This window comes from Saccopteryx leptura, chromosome 5, assembly GCF_036850995.1.
Source record: "Saccopteryx leptura isolate mSacLep1 chromosome 5, mSacLep1_pri_phased_curated, whole genome shotgun sequence".
Lineage (NCBI taxonomy): Eukaryota > Metazoa > Chordata > Mammalia > Chiroptera > Emballonuridae > Saccopteryx > Saccopteryx leptura.
The window spans coordinates 53,258,189-53,278,941 of record NC_089507.1 but is presented as its reverse complement, the minus strand read 5'-3'; the positions used below and the strand labels follow the sequence as shown (position 1 = coordinate 53,278,941).

General features: G+C 40.4%; 1 protein-coding gene across 4 annotated transcripts in view; it reads right to left on the bottom strand.

Annotated features, from left to right (window-relative positions):
* SLC4A4 (solute carrier family 4 member 4) overlaps nt 1–15,249 on the bottom strand; it is a 392,384-nt gene extending 377,135 nt beyond the window's left edge. For 2 of the 4 annotated variants that reach the window (XM_066386294.1, XM_066386297.1), the window contains exon 1: nt 15,191–15,247. In XM_066386294.1, coding sequence (XP_066242391.1) covers nt 15,191–15,237 — 47 coding nt within the window. In that variant the 5' untranslated portion in view covers nt 15,238–15,247. Of the gene's footprint in view, nt 1–15,190 lie in introns of all 4 variants that reach the window. The other 2 variants (XM_066386293.1, XM_066386292.1) reach the window with 2 other exon arrangements.
* Between the last annotated feature and the right edge of the window lie 5,504 nt (nt 15,250–20,753).

The window sequence follows — 20,753 nt, the reverse complement described above, 5'->3', positions numbered from 1 at the left end:
AGATCTTGCAGGGTTTTGAGGTCCAGGGAAAAATTAAGATCATATTCTAACAGCGACCAAAGCTACTGAAGAATTATAAACAAGGGTGCCACATAATCAAATTATGCTTTGGGGTGTTCGTTCTTACAACTAAATGGAGCATGGATTAAAGAGGAACTGATGGCTTACATTAAGGGGAATGCATTGAAGATGGAGAAAAGTACATTTGAGAGATATTTTAGGTGATAGAACTGAGTAGATAATATTAGATGTATGAGTTAAAAGAAAAAAAATCAAGAATGACTTCTAAGTTTTGGCTGGGAAATAGTGACACTTTCTAACACGGAGATATTTGCCGAGGACCAAGTTTGAAAACAAAAAATCACTGTTCTGATTTGGGAGGAAGACACAGAACACCATTTTGAACACAGTAAGTTCTAATAAACAAGCAACAGCACAAAAACGTTAAACATAACACTGAATACCTACATTTTCTCAACTCCAATGTGACCTTTCAATTCCCCTATAAAGACAGAGTCTAATGCCCCTCCCCTTGCATCTGGACAGGCTTAAGACTGCTTTAGCCAGTAGAAAACAGTGCAAGTGAGACAGTGTGGCATCCAAGCGTGGGTCATAAAAAAGGATGCAGCTATCACTTTGTTTTCTGGAACAGTCACGCTTGGAGCCTTGAGCTACCTTGTACTAAATCCAGTTGTCCTAAGGATGCCATGCTTGGCTCTGAGCCAAGCCACCTGGATTGGCCATGTGGAGAAGCCACCTATAGAACGACTCATTGGCAGTTCTACTCTCTGGGTCTTCCCAACACAGACACCATACAATGACCGAAGGGGCCTTCAGATGATTTCAGCTCCAGCCATCAGATCATCCTAGCCCTCAAATCTTCTCAGCTGAGATCCTAGACACTGTGGAGAAGAGACAAGTTATCTTGCTTGTCCTGACCCACAGAATCCATGAGCATAATAAAGTTGCTATTATTGTAAGCTACTAAATGTTGGAGGGATTTATTAAGCAGCCAATAGTAACAACATTAGCCAGTTAATAAAACATTCAGGGAATAAATACATTTAAGATATAATCCCAACAATTTGTTGCCTGTACAGTTCAACACTGCATTCTAAAAGAGTATGCAACACCTAGACCAAAACAAGATTATTTATTTATTTATTTATTTATTTATTTATTTATTTATTTTAGAGAGAGAGAGAGAAGGGGTGGGGGCAAGAAGAGTGGGAAGCATCAACTCTTAGTAATTGCTTCTCATATGTGCTTTGACTAAGCAAAGCTGGGATTTCAAACTGGTGACCTCAGCATTCCAGGTCGACGCTTTAGCCACTGTGCCACCACAGGTCAGGCCAGACAAGATTCTTAAACCAAACATCATTTTACTTACTCAAATGAAGGTTGAATAATCATATTACTAGTAACTGTGGGACAGAAAAGGAATCTGAAATGCTGACATAAATTTGGCACTTGATTCTTTTTGGTAAAGTTAAGTTTGATAGTAAAGTTTGATAAGAGCTAGCAAACGAGGCCACATTTTCATGCCCTAATGCACACTTCAAACCTTGTGATTTCCCTTACATTCCATAAGCAGTTTTCCTGCAGATCTCTCCAAGTTTTCATGGGTGGACCTACAAAGAGAATAGGCTGCATATGAATAAAATTCCTAGGTATGACAGATGGTTACGGAATTGGAACACAAAGTAGTTTTGTTTTCGGGAAAAAATCCTCTGTATTTTTACTTTTCTTACCACTCAATATTTTCTCATCTTTCTTTCAAGAGTGTGAATTCGGAGAACTTGGTCTTGGATAATTAAGATATTTCTCAAAAAACAATACTTTGATATGAAAACCATATTAATACAATGTACTAAATTTTGAAAATAAATTATTTTCCTGGGAATTAGTACCTGCTAACCAAAGAGAGAATAAAGTCCATTTGTTTTGCCTCTATAACCATAAGACCTATTTAGTAACTGATCACTCTTTCATATGAGTGACTTTCACAACTGCTACAATAAATTAACTCCCCTGAGAGAGCAGTTATTTTAGCCAAGGCCTCCTGGCTCTGACAGTGCTGATCTTTGATAATATTTTACTCCCCAATAAGCCAATAAGTATTGATTACCCTTGCAGATTTATAATCAATACAAAATGTTTAGTCCGTTATGGGTAAAATGAACTGAACTCAAGGCTCTTGACTCCATTCTGCCTTCACTATTATGCCCTATAAATAATACCATTATTAGTGCTCTATTTGGAATCTTAAAGTTCCAAAAACCAATAAAAACAGTAACTATATGTGCCTGCAATATTTTTTATTTCTTTCCAAATACATAAACTAAGATACTCAGTATTTAGAGCCTTGGAATGTTCTTGCTGCCGTATAAAATTTTTTATTTGGGGGCTTATAGGGTTATGTTATTATTTTAATGATGTACTATAATAACTTCAAAACAATTTTTTGTTTGTTTTCTGAAGCGTTTGAATTTAGGGGCTAGTTATTTTATGAATTCATACTCAATATGAAATAAGATAAGAAATTAGTTTAAAACAGGGATCATCAAACTTTTCCTGTAAAAAAACATCAGATAGTAAATGTTTGCTGCTTTGCCAGTCAGATATTCTGTGTCTCAACCACTCCACTCTGTCATTGTGAGAAATCAGCTGTAGGCAGTATGCAAATGAGTGGGTGTGGCCATATTGGTCCACAAAGGGCCACAGCTTGCCAACCCCTGGTTGAAACTAAAGGCAGACTGAATTAATAAAATATAATGGAACATAATCATGCTTGTTTACAAAAAAATTACCTTTCACATCTTCATAGAATGTTACTATACCTCTCATTTTGTTGTATTGTAGACTATACCATGCCATCTCACTCAATCAACCCCCCCTGTTGCATCAGACTGAGATAAGTCAATTATTATATTACACCAATGATTTGGAATGATACAAAACTACTCTGGGACGCCACTACAGAAAGAGACAGACCGAAAGACTATATTTAGTATTACAGAGTTGGAGGGGGTCTGAAAACACTAGTTCAGAATATTCAGCAAAGCGTTCTATTACCTTGTGTAGATAGGCCTAAATGAAAACTCTGGCTGACTGCGGTACACTCCTCAGAGGCATTAATATCAAACACACTGAAGTGGACACTTCCACTTCACTTAAATTAGAAACTTAATAAAAATGGCATTACAAAAATGAAGCCCATACCATAACCGTTCTCATTATTATGTAAAAGTTGAAGAAAAGAGTAGTTTACAAAATTAACTTTGTAAAGTATTGAATGGCCTGTCTACTCCTATGCCCAGATGATGCACCTGATGTGACCAACCTGCCCTAAAATTTTATTTTTTCCCCAGTTCACATTACCAATAACTTTCTAAACAAAGTCGTCTCCCTTCTTCCTATGTAATTATGATATCTAGCTCCCCACCCCTGCTAGTCTCAACCAAAGATGGAATCCTTACAGATAAGGAACCACAGTACAATTTTAGGAACATTGTTTGGGTGAAAAAGAAAGTTACCAAAAGTAGTATACTACAAAATCAGGAGCAATAAAGAAGCTGAAAAAAAATTGAAATATCAAAAAAATGTGCTAGTTGAGTGCTTGAGTGTCTTGTTCCCCGATCTTACATAAAGAAATTTTGCCCATATCTATACTGCTCACAAAAATTAGGGGATATTTCAAAATTAATATGAAGTGATAAAAAAAAGAAGCATTTGGTTTATTTTATTAAACAAGAACATCAGAAAAGCAAATGACAAGTCAAAAAAAGTTGTTTGATTATGCAAATGAGATGCAAAACCAACTTTTATTTCATTGGTGAAAATGCACTATTCAAAAGGCTGAAAGTACTAGAGTATCTGCATGTTCCCTGATCCCCTAATTTTTATAAGCAGTGTAGTATTCTTCTTTTTATTTTTATTTTTTATTTTTTTTACAGAGACAGAGAGAGAGTCAGAGAGAGGGATAGATAGGGACAGACAGGCAGGAATGGAGAGAGATGAGAAGCATCAATCATCAGTTTTTCATAGCGACTCCTTAGTTGTTCATTGATTGCTTTCTCACATGTGCCCTGACCGTGGGCCTTCAGCAGACCAAGTAAGTCCTTGCTCAAGCCAGCAACCTTGGGTCCAAGCTGGTGAGCTTTTTGCTCAAGCCAGATGAACCCACGCTCAAGCTGGTGACCTTGTGGTCTTGAACCTGGGTCCTCTGCATGCCAGTTCAACGCTCTATCCACTGCGCCACCACCTGGTCAGGCAGTGTAGTATTTTTAAATAGTATTTTCTTCACTGTCTTGCCAAATTTTAAGACACTTAGATACAAAATCAAACATAATGGTAAAATGTTCTTTCATAGTTATAATTTTTAGTTTTTTTCTAATACTAATCCACTAATCCACTTTACCCTTTACTAATTCACACCCTACTTTCATGATCTATAGACTCCATTTTAAAGATAAGGAAAAGAGGCTCTGACCAGGTAGCTCAGTTGGTTAGAGCATCCTCCCATATCCATCAAGGTTGCAGGTTCAATCCCTGGTAAGGGCACATATAAAAATCAAGCAATAAATGCATAAGTAAGTGGAACAACAAATCAATATTTTTCTCTTTCTCTCTCTCTTTCTTCTTCTCTCTCTAAAAATAAATAAATAAATAATAATATAGCCCTGGCTTGGTTAGAGCATTGTCCAGAAGCACAGAAGTTGCTGGTTTGACCCCTGTCAGGGCACATACAGGTACAGGTCCATGTTCCTGTCTCTGTCTCTCTCTTCCTCCCTTCCACTCTTGCTAAAATCAATAAATTTTAAATAAAATAAAAGATAAGAATCAGGGCAAAGTCAGCAGGAACTAAACTCAGATGTTCTGCAGTTTAGACTTAAAACGGAAACCAACAAAACCTTGGAATTATTTGATTAACAAGCATGCACTTGAGAGTAGGGGTATCAGACGGGATGTAACTGTCCAAATCCTTCTAAGAGAACCTGCCTATTGAGATTATACGTTGTAAGGAAAGTATAAAAGAAAAGAGCATAAGTTTTGTAGTCAGACCACTCTGGGTTTGAAACCTGGTTCAAATAGTCATTCTCTAGGCAACCTCCATTATTATGGTGATGGTAGGCATTATGGTGATGGTGGGCTGTCAGTGTTGCTAGTATTAGAGGTGAAGGTATTAATAGTAGTAGTTCAGTAACTATGCAAAGAAAAGACACAATTATATTACTAACATAATTTTAAATAACCCTCCATTCGTCAAACATATTTAATGCCTCAATCTATATTCTATCTTCAATTGGGTAAGCAATAATGTCATCTCTTCCAAATGATGTTGATTACATTAAGGTAATAGCTTGGCATTGGAAATAAGTATTGGAATAGTCTCCATTACTAAATTTATCTTCTTATTTCCTAAAGAATGGCAAACCTCATTGTAATCCTATAACCAATTAGGCTGGTCTGAATTACAGAAGAGAGAAACAGACCCATAGCTATACCTAGTTATTGCTTTCTTAAACTCTGAGAACAGAATTAAATAATCCATGGGAGTAGACATCATTCTCTCCCACTGTATCATGTTTTCTTTTCTTTTTTCTTCATTTTTTATTTTATTATTTTCTCTTTATTTTTAAACATATTATTTTTTCTTCATGTCTTAAAAAGTCTTAATAAAGTTATCTTCTCATAACAGGTTAGCCCTAGAGCTTATAATTGTAATTTGTCACTGGTCATATTCCTACTCTGTTTTGCAGTATTTGTTCAGTCAACAATTTATAAAGTTTATCATGTATCAAATACTATACTATGCTCAGTAGTGGGAATAAACAGTAGTTAACAAGACATGATACAGTCCTTGTCATCCTAGAGCTTATTTTTGGGTTCCCATAGAAGATAATCATTAAATAAATGTACAAACAGATAATATTTGAATTACAAATAAGATTAGACAATAGTCACAGTTGAATGAGAGTAGATGGAGATGTGCCTTACAGAAACCTGGTGAGCCTTCCCCTCTACACCTAATGAGAGGGTAACTGGAGGCGACTTTCCTACCTTCACATTCCCTGCAACTGATATCATCCCCTCAGTAACGCGGAACAATGGGATATAAATAGGTGTTCGTGTTGCTTGGATGTTCTTGTACAGTAAGTTAATAAAATAACCATATTGTCACATGATACCTTTTCTCATTCTATAACACTGCACTTGCCTTTAGGGCAGTCATACAAATAGTTTACTTAATGCACATTGAGAAGCCTGTTTGCTTTGTGGAGAAAAGCTCAGGGTGATGTCTCTATCAAAACCCGATGGCTCCCTCAGGATTTCATCTTTGTGAGGGAAAGAGAATGAAGTCGGAAACACTGGAAGTCTCTTCTCCTAACTCTTGATAGACAACATTCCCCCCCCCCCCCCCGTCAGGCATAGAATTTTAATCAGTACTGAGGAAATATGGTTTCTTTACAAGTTTATGCATTCAAAAGATTTTTATATTTATTTGGAGGGTAAATATTTATTATTGAAGTACCTCAGTTCTCCAAAATGTAGATCTTCCTTCAGAACTCACAAAAGCCTCATTTTAAACATCTAGCCAATATATAAAAAGTGTGTGCCAGTAAGAAAAAATTAGTGCAAAGCCCATTTTTTTAAATTACCGAAGGTTTTTGTTTTGTTTTTTCTTTTTCAAGTGAGAGGAGGGGAGATAGAGAGACAGACTCCCACATGCACTCTGACCAGGATCCACCCAGCAACCCCCATCTGGGGCCGATGCTCTGCCCATTTAGGGCCACTCACAACCCAGCTATTTTCAGCTCCTGAGGCAGAGGCTCAATGGAGCCATGGTCAGCACCCAGACCTACGTGCTTGAATCAATCGAGCCATGGCTGTGGGAGGGGAAGGGAGAGAGAGTGAGAGAAGGGGAAGGGAGACAAAAGGAGAAGCAAATGGTCACTTCTTGTGTGTGGCCTGATTGAGAATTGAACCTGGGATGTCCACAAGCCAGATGGATGCTCTACCACTGAGCAAACTGGCCAGAGACTTTCTTTTTACTTTTCAAATATAGTAAAAAGATGTATTGCTAGACATAGTGTTATGCTGTTATTCTGCAGATATTTTGTAAAATCTTTGCTGTACTTTTTCTAGACCAAAATTGTTGTTTTTTTCCATAACTCCCTCCTTTTTCTTGAGCTCCTACCTTTTACCTCCTCCATCATTAATACTATCTTCCGACTCATGATACACCCCCTCAACTCCATGATAACACATTCTTCTTCCCTCTGCTCATAACCTTCCCACCACTTCTGGTTTTCTCTCCTCATTATTAAACTTGGTTTCTGAATGTTCCTTAGTTTCCTATTAGGTTGCTATAAAAATAATAAAATTATGGTTTTATCAAGCATCCACAAAATAGCAATGAGCAAAATTTGACATTTATAATGGCTGTCCCTTTGTTCTTGAGGGAAAACCAAAGGTCTAGAGTTAACACCTGGACCCGTGTATAAGAAAAAACAATAGGGAATGTGTTTAAGTCTCTCCAGATAGAGATCAAGAAAGAGAGAGTTAAGCCTGTCAACTCCAGAATCAAACTACATGGGTTTAAATCTTAGTTTACTCACTTACTGCCTGCATGACCTTGGTCAGTGCTACCTAACTTCTCCAAGGCTCAGTTTCCACCTTAGTAAAACCTATCTACTTTTATCAAGTTGTTGTGAGAAGTATATGAACTAAATACACAGAGAGTGCTTAGAAATTCTGGTGCATTGGAAACATTCAACGAATGTTAACCATTATTATAATAGATTCTAAATTGCAGAAATTCACATCTTTCTGTCATGGATGGACTTGGGGATTATTATGCTAAGCGAAATAAGCCAGGCAGAGAAAGGCAAATATCATATGATCTCACTTATATGTGGAATCTAATATGTGAAAAAGGGAACTGAGGAACGGAATAGAGGCAGAGGCTGGGTCACAGGGAGCAGAGGGACAGCTGTCAGAGGGAAGGGGGATGAAGGGATGGGATCAGAGAAGGTGAAGGGATTAGTGAAATTGTATATACATAACACATAGATACAGATAACAGGGCAGCAAGTCCTAGAGGGAAGGGGGGTGGAGTGGGGGTTTGAGGGACAAGGGGGTGGGGGTGAGGGGGTTGTATTGAGTGGGACACTTGAATTCATGTTAACACAATAAATTACAATTAATAAAAAAAATTTAAAAATCCACATCTTTCTTTTTCAAACCCCAATGCTATAAAAAATGCAAGCCAAATGTTTTGGAAAACCACCCATGCTTTCAGATAGGTTTGTTGATCATCATTTAGCAAAACAGAAGAGTCCTGTATATATTTTCATTATACAGACATCCATGCATAACTATACACATAGGCACACATATAAATACACGAATATTGTGTATCTGTATTTTTCTCTTATAATTAATTAACATTACAGCTTTTAATTTATTTTTATATTGTTGCTATTTTATTAGATACATGTTTTTAATAAGACACATATGAGGTACTATGAAATCTACTCAGGTGTTTCCAGGGTGAAGAGACCGGACTTTTTATATCTGCCAGGTGAAAATAACGAAACATGTTCCTTCAGGACTCTGTTCTCCTGTTCATTCACATCAGACCGCCCTTTGGATACTTGCAGTCTGAAAAGCACACACAAGCTAATTCATCTCTTGCTGGCCCACCTACACTTTACTCATACGCTCCCTCTGCCCTCACCCAGAACACCGTAAGTGGTAAAAATGGATGGAGTTCCAGCAGAATGCCTAAAACCAGGTCGGATGAGGAACCAGGATCTATACTGACAAGTGCCTGACAAACCGTATGCCCTTCTCAAAGCCAGCTGTTCCTTCTTCAGCACATGCAAGGCTAAAGGGCCTTAGAGATTTGATGTTAGAAGGGGAGGTACTCTGCCTTTCCAAGTGGCTGAGGGGAAGGTCACCGTGGCAACCATCACTTGAATTTGGGTGTATTTAAAACTTCAGTTGGGCATTTAAAATCTGTACCTTGCCTTTGAGAAACATCCCAGGTTTTGAAAAAGCTTTGGATAAGTGGGAGCAGGGGAGCACTGGTGTTGATTAGTCTGTTTATTTAGCTAATAAAACTAAAGTGTTTTTTTAGGCACAGTACTTGCTCTCTTTGCCAGTGTAAGCAAAGAATTGGATTCACTGTGTTTAGACATGCCCTCTCATTCAGGTCACAGTAGTACATTCGTAAATCTTTTTATCATATTTAATATCTACGCAGATGCTGTGTGGCTACATGTTTATATTACTTGTTCCAAAAGTAAAAAAAAAAAAAAAAAAAAAAAAAAGAGTGAGAGAGAGAGAGAGAGAAAGAGAGAGACACTGAGTCAAGGATGTGTTTGCCTGATATTACCATTTTTTAGTTGGGTTTTTGCCTCATAAACCTTTTCTCTTACAAACAACATGGTAACCAGGGAAAAGAACTTGCCATGAAATCCATTTTCATCACTTGATAGCATAAAAACAGGATTTAAATCAGAAAATATTTATATAGACCAGGTGGGTGCCCGTTCCCCAGGTTACAGGGTCTCCTCCTTGGTCTCATTTCCCTGCTCCTGCCACTGCCTTCCATGGCAAGCAGGGAGGCTAGCTCCTGCCTCCCCACTTTCCCTTCTGGAGCCTGCTCTGACACACTCCGACAAGTGTGGTGTAATATGCAAGAGGCAGGTGCAAAAGAAGGAAAACTGGGGTACACATAATCCAAGATTAGAAGGTCTTTGAATAATCAGAAATGAGTTGAAAATTGTGTGCTGAGTTAATGTAATTAGAACATCACGTTTCATTTTAAATCTTCTAATTCCAGAACTTTGAATTTAGACATAATATTTTTGTAATATATGTAAAAATAGTATATACAGCCTGACCAGGCAGTGGAGCAGTGGATAGAGCACTGGCCTGGGATAGTGAGGACCTAGGTTCGAAACCCTAGGTCACAAACTTGAGCTCAGGATCATAGACATGACCCCATGGTCGCTGGCTTGAGCCCAAGGTTGCTGGTTTGAGCAAGGGGTCACTGGCTTGGCTGGAGCCCCTCAGTCAAGGCACATATGAGAAAGCAATCAATGAACAACTAAGGTGACACAACTATGAGTTGATGCTTCCGATCTCTCTCCCTTCCTGTCTGTCTGTCCCTACCTATCTCTCTCTCTCTCTTCCTCTCTCACTAAAAGAAAAAGAAAATAGTATATACAAAGTCGTTAAAGTGTTACTTATCCTAATTTTTTTCCTTTTGGTATAAAGAAATAAAGAAAATTATTTTTTTATTTTTTTTATTTTTCGTTTTCAGTGAGAGACAGACAGACAGACAGAGACAGGAAGGGAGAGAGATGAGAAGCATCAATTCTTTGTTGCAGCACCTTAGTTGTTCATTGAATGCTTTCTCATATATGCCTTTACCAGGAGGCTCCAGTCAATCCAGTGACCCCTTGCTCAAGCCAGTGACCTTGGGATCATATATATGATCCCATGCTCAAGCCGGCGATCCCCACACTAAAGCTGGCAACCTCAGGGTTTCAAACCGAGGACCTCAGTGTCCCAGGTTGATGTCCTATCTATTGCACGCACTACCAGTCAGGTTCTTTTCTTTTCTATTTTAATTTATTTTAGAGAGAAAGAAAAAGAGAAAGCGGAAGATTGATTTGTTGTTTCACTCATTTCTACATTCATTGGTATGTGCCCTGACCCAGGATTGAACCCACAACCTTGGCATATCGGAACAACCTCCTAGCCAAGTAAACTACCTGGGCTGGGCCAAAATCTAAAAAATTTTATTCAAAAATCAACATTTGCCTGACCAGATGGTGGTGCAGTGGATAGAGCGTTGGACTGGGACATGGAGGACCCACATTCAAAACCCCAAAGTTGCCAGCTTGAGAGTGGGCTCACCAGCTTGAGCACAGGATTGCTGGCTTGAGCATGGGATCATAAACATGACCTCATGGTCACTGGCTTGAGCCCAAAGGTCACTGGCTTGAAGCCCCAGATTGCTGGCTTGAGCAAGGGGTCACTCAGTCTGCTGCAGCCCCCGCCTCCGTCAAGGCACATATGAGAAAGCAATCAATGAACAACTAAAGGAGTTACAATGAAGAATTGATGCTTCTCATCTCTCTCCCTTCCTGTCTGTCTGTCCCTATCTGTCCCTCTCTCTCACTCTCTCTCTGTCTCTGTCACACACACACAAAAAAAATCAACATTGAACAATCTTGATTCTGACACTCAAGATTTCTAATGATGTGGCATCACTATACACGCTATTTAATTTGGATTGTCATTAGTGTCTAATAATTTATATCATTACTCCAACTTCATTTTTCTTTAATAGTGTTTTAGCCATAGACACATACCCAACTTTGCTTTAAGAAGTCTTACACATATAAGTTAAACTTTACAATTCAGGTTCGTAGACCTTTTTATACTGTAAATTGAAGTGGTGTGTTTACATCTACATATTAAGGAATAAATAATTAACAATTCATGAGTAATATAGCCATGATTATGCTATTTAAACAAATACTGGATAGGAAATCTCCTTTCTCAAATATGAAGGCTTTTCTTTATGACATGCCATTCTAAATCTCAATTTAGAATAACTAATAAAAATGATTATAAATCACTTTGCAAAAATAAAACTGCTATGCATGAGCTGAATAAGTATTGTTAATTCAAGCTGTTAGAGTTTGGAGCCAAAGGAAATGTTGCCTCAGCATTGCTAAAATGAGGCCAAAAGCTCCTGCTGATGAACTGCAAGAAATCCATAGGGGAAGACTAGTGGCCGCAAGGATGGCTTCTCTGTAAAATAAGTCTCACGTGTTTCAGAGGCTGTTATTTCTCTTTTGATGCTATATATATATTTTTTAATTATTTATTTATTTATTCAGTTTAGAGAAGAGAGACAGAGAGAGAGAGAGAGGAGAGAGAGACAGAGAGAGAAGGGGGGAGGAGCAGGAAACATCAACTCCCATATGTGCTTTGACTGGGCAAGCCCAGGGTTTTGAACCGGCAACCTCAGTGTTCCAGGTCGACGCTTTATCCACTGCACGCCCCAGGTCAGGCTTGATGCTGTATTTTTTATATCAGCCGCCTACAGATTCACAATGTGTGTGTGCTTGTTTGAACACAAGCCAACTTCTCTCAAGGTATAACTTTACAGTCTTTATACAGATATCTTTAAATATATCACAGCCAGTTGTGGTAAAAAAACAAACAAACAAACAAACAAAAACCCTGCAATTTTTACTTATAAAATTTGTGAGCACAGTCTGGCCAAAGACCATGCGGACATACCCAAACATGTCATGTGTACCCGAGGTGTGCAGGTAACAGTGCACAAAGAAAAAATACATCATAGTAATAAAATTTTTATTAAAGCTACAGATCAAAACTACATTCACGCCCTGGCCGGTTGGCTCAGCGGTAGAGCGTCGGCCTAGCGTGCGGAGGACCCGGGTTCGATTCCCGGCCAGGGCACACAGGAGAAGCGCCCATTTGCTTCTCCACCCCTCCGCCGCGCTTTCCTCTCTGTCTTTCTCTTCCCCTCCCGCAGCCAAAGCTCCATTGGAGCAAAGATGGCCCGGGCGCTGGGCATGGCTCTGTGGCCTCTGCCCTAGGCGCTAGAGTGGCTCTGGTCGCAACATGGCGACGCCCAGGATGGGCAGAGCATCGCCCCCTGGTGGGCAGAGCTTCGCCCCTGGTGGGCGTGCCGGGTGGATCCCGGTCGGGCGCATGCGGGAGTCTGTCTGACTGTCTCTCCCTGTTTCCAGCTTCAGAAAAAAGAAAAAAGAAAAAAAAACTACATTCACTTCATCTGACTGTGATCAGGGGGTCAAGCATTCTTTATGGGGTTTATCAAAATCTCCAACCACAGCCTGAGCAGTGCGGGCTGCTGGGAACCTGGGTCGCCGCCCACCACCGCCCCTCTGGCACACACTGTGGAACCCCATGCCACAGGACTGGCCTGTTCAGACAGTGCCTCGTCATTCCCACAAGTTTAAAACTGGGCTTTTATGGATAATAGTAAAGAAACACAATTGGGAAGATGGACTGAGCTCCTTTCTATTGAATTTGTGTGTGAACAGCCAGCAGAGATCATGTGTATTCTTGTAAATTCTGCACTGAATTGCTCTATAAAGAATCATGATGCATACGTATATTGCCAAGAAATATTTCCAATACCTGTAATATCAAATGGACTTTGAAAAGAAATCAGACAGACATTTACTCTAATTCATGCACTTAAAATGCTCCCAATTAATTTGATAATTCTGAAAAAATCTCACAGAGAAATACAGCAGAAATGTAGAAGAAATATTGTCATATGATGGAGCTTTCCCTTAATTATGTCTACTGGCTCCACATTTTTGGACTGCCTTAAAGATGAGACTGATGATTCTTTAATAATTAAATAATCTCTTCTTCTTGCAGTCCAGAGGGGCGACACTTTAAGTAAAATTTCATTCAACAGAAACTACTGCTATTCCCAGATGAAAGGACTACTTAAAATCCCACAAAATGATTTCTACCTACAGAACTCAACTTGTTTAATACAGAATTGTTATTCAATAATCCTTCTAATTCATGAATTGGAAGGATTCATGAGAAGTCATTTAGGTTGGTGGCCTTCAAACTTTTTCAACTGTAAACCCAATATATATATATATACACACACACATCATCATCATCATCATAATCATCAATCATCATCATCATCATCATCATTATAAACAATAACAAATGTCACAAAACAGTAATTCCCTTTACTTTGTAAAATGCATTCTAATAGTTTCTGTTCTATTTTCAAATGCTCAGTGTGACCTACTAGTGAGCTGCAACCACAGTTTAAAATTTTAGGCCATGCCCTAGTCCTTGGTAATTTATAAGAATGAAATGAATTATAGATGAAATCCAATTATTATGTTAAAAATGATACAAAAACAAACCTAAGGGTTAATCACTTCCATAGCATGGATCATCACATTTTCCTTCACAACCATAAGATGTAATAAATGATTAATTTTTTACAACCACTCTTTCTTGAATTGGCATAGCTTTGCTTTTTTTTTAATCCAGTTTCCTCTTATCTATAACATGTACCATTATGACTTTTGCCTTCCTGCCTCTGTCACTAATGCATTTTAGGATTTCTACTTCACCTCATGCTGTTCGTGCTTACCATATTTATGATTCTTTTTTTATTTTCCTTCTAACCAAGTCCAATATACATTTTCAAAAAGATTTTCCAGTCCTATTAACCCCAATTGTTAACTATTCCACCCAGGTTTTTTGTTGATTACACATTGGAGGACCAGGTGCTCCTGGGATAATTCTTTACTGCATCCTCTCTTGTATAGACCTTGTCTCTCCTTGTTTCTCTAACATGTATCATTAAATTAAAATTTCAGTTTTTTAAGTCACACTAACGGCATTTCATGTGTTTGCCACACGGATGGCTTCAAGTGGCTACTGCGGTAGACAGCACAGGACATCCCCATCTCCCCACAAGGAAGACTGGAATGAAGTCCTAGACAGCCACCTGAGGCACAGACGTTCAAGCTGCAAAATATTTCCCCTTCAACACACTTGGCCAATCATAACTCTTCTAGCAAAATCCCCAGATTCCTTTAGACCAGGGGTCTCAAACTCAACTCAGCATGTGGGCTGCAGAGCAAGATCATAGCCGTTCGGCGGGCTGCACTAGGTCTACAAAAGGCAACTGTTACACAACACTTTTCTCACTGCAGTTGAAAACAAAAAAAAAATCAGTACAACAAGCACAATTGTACATGCAGTTTACTCAGTGTCACAAAACGACCAGAATCTGTAGTTTGCATCACAACTGCTGTTAACTAAGCTAATATCTAGCTAGGATGCTAGAGAAATGAAAAATACAAGTAGGCCCCTAGGCTTACTTAATTTTATCCAAACTATTTTGAACTTCGTGATTAGTCTGCGGGCTGCACAAAATTGTTTGGCGGGCCGCATGCGGCCCGCGAGTTTGAGACCCCTGCTTTAGACTTATGAGAAGGTAGAAGAAAAACACAATATGGAAAAGGCATGGTCAATCACAGGCAGAGAGATGGTGGTCCCGGAGCCCTTAAGCACCCCCCCACACACACTTCACCCATCCCCATCTCTGCACACTTACTTAAGAGTTGTTGGAAGCAGTTGATGAGATAAGGCAAAGGATTTCATTTTTTAAAATCATTTTTGCTGCCACTAGTCAGGCTACACGGCAGGAACTTAATGGCACTTTGCAAATTGGATTTACCTTTCCACTTAGGTAACACACTTAACTGAGCTTTCCCTGGCCTCTGCCGAGTGAAAGAAAGGCTCTGTGTGTTTACTGGCTCCGTTCTCTGCCTGCACACGGGGGAAGCAGGGTGTTTACATACTACTGTTTCTGGCTGAACCTGCACCTTGCTTCCCAGAGGAAGACAAATTGCAGACCATCTCCATTTATGAGAAGCGCATCTGTTTTCCCAGCCACATTTTACCAAATGGTTCTTGGTTCTCCCCAGAACCTAGTGGCTACCTCCACCCTCAGCCAAACCTTTGGTTTTCTCTGTTCCCAGATCCTCCCCGTATCCCCGGGCAACATCACTGTGTATAGAAACTTACTGCTTGAACTCTCTGGGGATTGTTGAGGCACCACATTTATTTTTGTAACAATACTCAAGATTAACAATGTATTTTCCTTCCAGCCACAAAAGGTAAGGGGTATTGAAGCATTAAAATGGTTTTATAAACATATACTACAGATAAGTATTTATGAGCAGGTAACATTACTATATGATAAAATTCACACTTACATTTATAAATGATTAAATGAAGCCAGATGGCTAATTGGATTTAGGGGCTCTATTTGATGAATCGAAAAATAATGCCATCTTTGAAAGCAGGCCAAGAAGGCTCTGGCCCCACCTGCATTTTTATACCGATAGGAGGAAAAAACCCATGAGGGAACAGTGAGTCTCACCCCAGCCTGTCAGCCGAATTGACAAAACTAGTTCCAAGTTAAGCCTGGGAAGGTAAAACGACAACACTGCCTCTCTCCCACCCCCCCTCCATTCCTAGCACAGTGCCTGACATGGGACTGGTGCTTAATAAACATTGCTGAACTCATAAATAATGAGTACCTGTGGGTAATTACAGAATTTCAGACTCACCCCTAAGAACGTTTAGAGGTCTCCTCTCCGGTTTATCCCGGTGGCTAGAGGAACTTAATGCTACAGGTTCTGTGCTTTCAACATAGAAAACTTAGGACTTCTTGTTCCCTGCTAAAAGAGCTGTGTTCTATTTCTATGGCCTCTTGGAACCAGTGTCCCTAAATCATATCAGAAGAGAGGCCAGGAAAAGACTGTATCATCTGTGGAAGAGAATCTGAACAGAATTCTTTTTCTTAGTGTTGAACCTATTTTCAGGCCTTTCATTTTAAACTAATAATAATAATGGCAAAGAGTGCCTCCGTGCCATCTCCTAAGGAATTAATAGTGAGAAAATTCAGGAAAGAGAGTGATGCCATTCTGGTTAAGATCACTGAGCTCACGGCACATCTTGCTTCAACCACTCTCTCTCATCCCAGCTTCTCAGGTTGAGGCTATTTCCACTGAGGGCCGTAAGAGAGTCATCCATCCAGAGGTTCAGTTTCTTTTCACACTGGTCCCTGACTTGTTTCACAGGGTCCCAGAAGGGCACTGAGAAGGGCCAGTGGGAAAACTGCGGGCAGAAGAGAGACGGGGACTCAACAGGAAGAAGAGCTCTCCAATCACGTGAGTGTCTATGAAATTGTAAATATCAGATGTGCTATCTCAGGCCATGGGAGGTTCCCTGTCACTGTTCAGAGAGAGACAGAAGTAGAGAGGAAGGAAGAAGCATTAGTCAGTGGTGAGGTTGATGACCTCTAAAGTCCTTTTCGGTCCCAAGTTTTGGGAGTCCATGAGACTCCTCCCAGCATTCTGAAATAAGCTTCTGAATCTAGTCACTTACCTGAAACAGCAGAAAGCAAGGAGAAATATGGAAGAAAGAACTGATTCTCCCATGGATAGGCCCAGGGCTTTCTCGAAACCAGCCTAGTTCCCTCTAGAGTCACCACTTATTGGAAGTGCTCTGACCTCGCTCAAAACAACCAGACCACACCAGGACTTTAGAAGGCACACGGAATCCAGCCAAAACAAACCCTGCCTTAGTAATATGGAAAACAGCTATGCTTCTGGCTATAATGCAGAAAGATGGCTGCCATATCTCCTCAGGCCCCCTGCTCAGAAAGCTCCGGTCCAAAAAAGCATGATATCCTACTTGATTCAATTCCACGTCTTGAAATACGATGTTCCGTGTCATGATGCTATAAATTAACTTGGTGTTCTGACAAATGAACTCCTGGTGTGATTAAGTCAAGCCCCATTTGTTTCCTATTTCCTCTGTCCCTGCTCCACTCATCACTGGGCACTGGCAGAGAAGCCCTAGTCCTTAGTTCAGGCCAGGGAGAAGCAGAAGGAGAAAGGAAGGAAAAGCATCACTGTGGTGTGTGGTTTGGTTTCCCACAGTTGATTTTGGAACACGTCTCTCTGACTGCTTATTACTCACTGATTGTCATCAACCACCAGCTCCGGGAGTGCTGGGGAGACCAGACAGAGGCGAGGAGGATGAGAGGAGGGAGGAAGAGCAGAAGGAAGAAGACTAAAGAACTTGAAGAGGAGAAATCTGAAGGGAGAAGAAAAGGAGGGCTTCTTGTAAACAACAAAACCCACACAGTTCCCAATCCCCCATGTAATTCTCTCTCTAAAAGAGCTTACTGGTCACTACTTTGGAATAATGGGAGAGCTGAGTCGACGCTACCTGTATTCCAGCTGCTGGATATCTTCTCCAGGGAAAACGCAGAGGCACTGCACAGAGACTGAGACTCAGCGGGTGAACTCCCTGCAGCAGGATGCAGCCCATGCTGTGTCAGAGGTGGGTACCTGACATCTGATGCCCTGTTTGTCATAAAACAGAGGGGCAGCAAGAACCATGGCTGAGTTTGAGTGCCACAGATGCCCAGAAACAACCCCACAAATTCCCAGAAAGTTTACCTCAACGGATTCCAAAACACATCAGTTTCTCCTCTCTGTTTTATATGCTTCCCTCTCTTTTCATGCTTAGTGTTTAGTTATAGTTTTACTATGTTTGTTTGGGTTTTAGCAAAAGGAAGAAGCTACTCATGAGGCATCCTTGTAACCAGCAAATTCACCGGGAAGCTCTGTCCTGGGACTGTATTCTGACCATGCACTAGCTCAGAGCTCTTCTATGCATTAGGACTGATTCTAAAGCAATGGTGACCTGCAATTTGTGGAAGAAGTGTCCTTATTTCTCTTATACGCATCCACACCATATTGGTATTTGGGGTCATGTGTTATGCAACATTTTCCCTGCCGTCATGCTTTGGACATAATAAATTATCAATAAATGTTATTTTAGTTGAATTAAAAGATGGGAAAAGGTTAGAATATAGCTACTAAACAACCATATTGACTTTTTCCTTCTTTACTCGCCTACTATTCTCCACACACTGAATGCTGGCTTGAGAGCTTTGCTGGTCTTTAATACATCTAATTCTTGAGTTCCCAGTACATATATACAAATGCATTCTTCCTTTTATTCAATATTTATTAAGCATTAATATGTTTCAGGCTCTATTCTAGGTGCAGGAGATACTGAGAAGGAAGGCAGACAAGGTCCCTGCTGTCTTGGAACTGATTCCCAATGAGGAATACAAAATATAGACAAAGTTTTAAAATTTATTTATGGCGATGGTCAAGATGACTTTTCTGAAGAGGTGAAGACATTTGAGCTGAGACCCAAATAAAGTGAGACAAGCTGGGTGACCATGTGAGGGAAGAGCTGTCCAAGAAGAACCCGGCAAGAACACAGGCTCTGAGATGGGAATATCTCGCCCTGTTGGAGACCATGTGGCTGGAGCCACATGAATGAGAAAAAGAACAGCAAAAAAAAAAAAAAAAAAAAAAAGCACAGGCCCTGACCGGTTGGCTCAGTGGTAGAGCGTCGGCCTGGCATGCAGAAGTCCCGGGTTCGATTCCCGGCCAGGGCACACAGGAGAAGTGCCCATCTGCTTCTCCACCCCTCCCCCTCTCCTTCCTCTCTGTCTCTCTCTTCCCCTCCTGCAGCCAAGGCTCCATTGGAGCAAAAGATGGCTCAGGCGCTGGGGATGGCTCCTTGGCCTCTGCCCCAGGCACTAGAGTGGCTCTGGTCGTGACAGAGCGACGCCCGGGATGGGCAGAGCATCCCCCCTGGTGGGCGTGCCGAGTGGATCCTGGTCAGGCGCACGTGGGAGTCTGTCTGACTGCCTCCCCGTTTCCAGCTTCAGAAAAATACAAAAAAAAAAAAAGGCACAGAAAGATCATAAGAGCCTTGTAGAGAGGGTAAGAGATTGAGATTTTATTCTAAATATAACAGGAGGTCATTCGAGAATTTTGAGCAAAGAAGCTGCGTGATCACTTTGGCCATAGATTATACCGATTATACCAAAGGGGACGGGAGTGGAAGTTTAGGAATCTTCGCAGTCGTCCAGGGGAGAGGCAACTAATGGTGTCTTGAATTCCTGTGATACCAGTGGAGGTGATGAGAAGTGGTCATACTTAATACCCATTTTGAAAGTAAACCAATGGATTGCCATGTTGTGGGGAAGTGAGGAAGAGAAGAATCAAGAATGAGTCTTCAGTCCAGGGGCCCGATCAACTTGGTGAAATGTAAATGATGCCATTGAATAAGATGGGGCGGCTGGGGGTGAGGACGGCAGCTTTGGAGGGAAAATCAAAACAATGTGTTTGTGGTGTCTATTACAAATCCAAGTGGAACTCCAAGGCAATTAAATACTGAAGTCTGGACATCAAAGAGAAGTCAAACTTGGACGTCCTTAACAGAGATTTTATTGATTCTCCTTAGATGCTATGATATGTTCCAAAACAACTCATTTTAAAATAGTTTTACTAGAAAATCCAAGGAAAAGGAAACAGAAAATTAAGGACCTCAATTATCCCAAAAAGAAGCAGTTTAGCTTAATGAATTAATCACCATTTCCCTCCCAACTAGATGATCCCTTGTGGTTACATTGAGAAAGATGAATCAATCACTGACTCCCTGATTTTCTTGCCTGTACTCTCTCCTCTGGCCCCCCAACGCACCCCACCAGCTTCTTTGCTCCCAGCAAGAGAGAAAATTCAGTTTCCCTGGCTGGAAAGTGTGAATCACTGTAACAAAGGTAGAAGGGAAGTATATGATCAGTACAGAGAAGAATCAGTGTTTGGATAATCTGTGAACCCTGAGATATACTTGTTCAAGAGAACTTTGCCCACTGACTATACAGATCCCTGGAGATAATATGAATTGAGTGAAATTTAATAATGCTTTGATTTCTCAAGCTGGAAAGATAGATGGAAGGTCTTGGTGTGCCCTTAGTTGCACCTTTATTTGTCTTCTAAGGAAGTTCTTTCCCACAGGCCCTGCTTAGAGTTTTGCAAGAGAATTGACACTAACCATGACCATCCTTTGATGTGACTGCCACCTGAGATTTATCTTGTTTGCCTGGGCCAGCAATGGAAAACAGCCTGGCCCCAAAACTAAATTAATATGAAAAAGGAATTGATTAGTGAGGCAGCCAGGGAATGGATAGTGTTAATATTTTAATGGGGGTGATAATGCTGGCCTCTGGAACG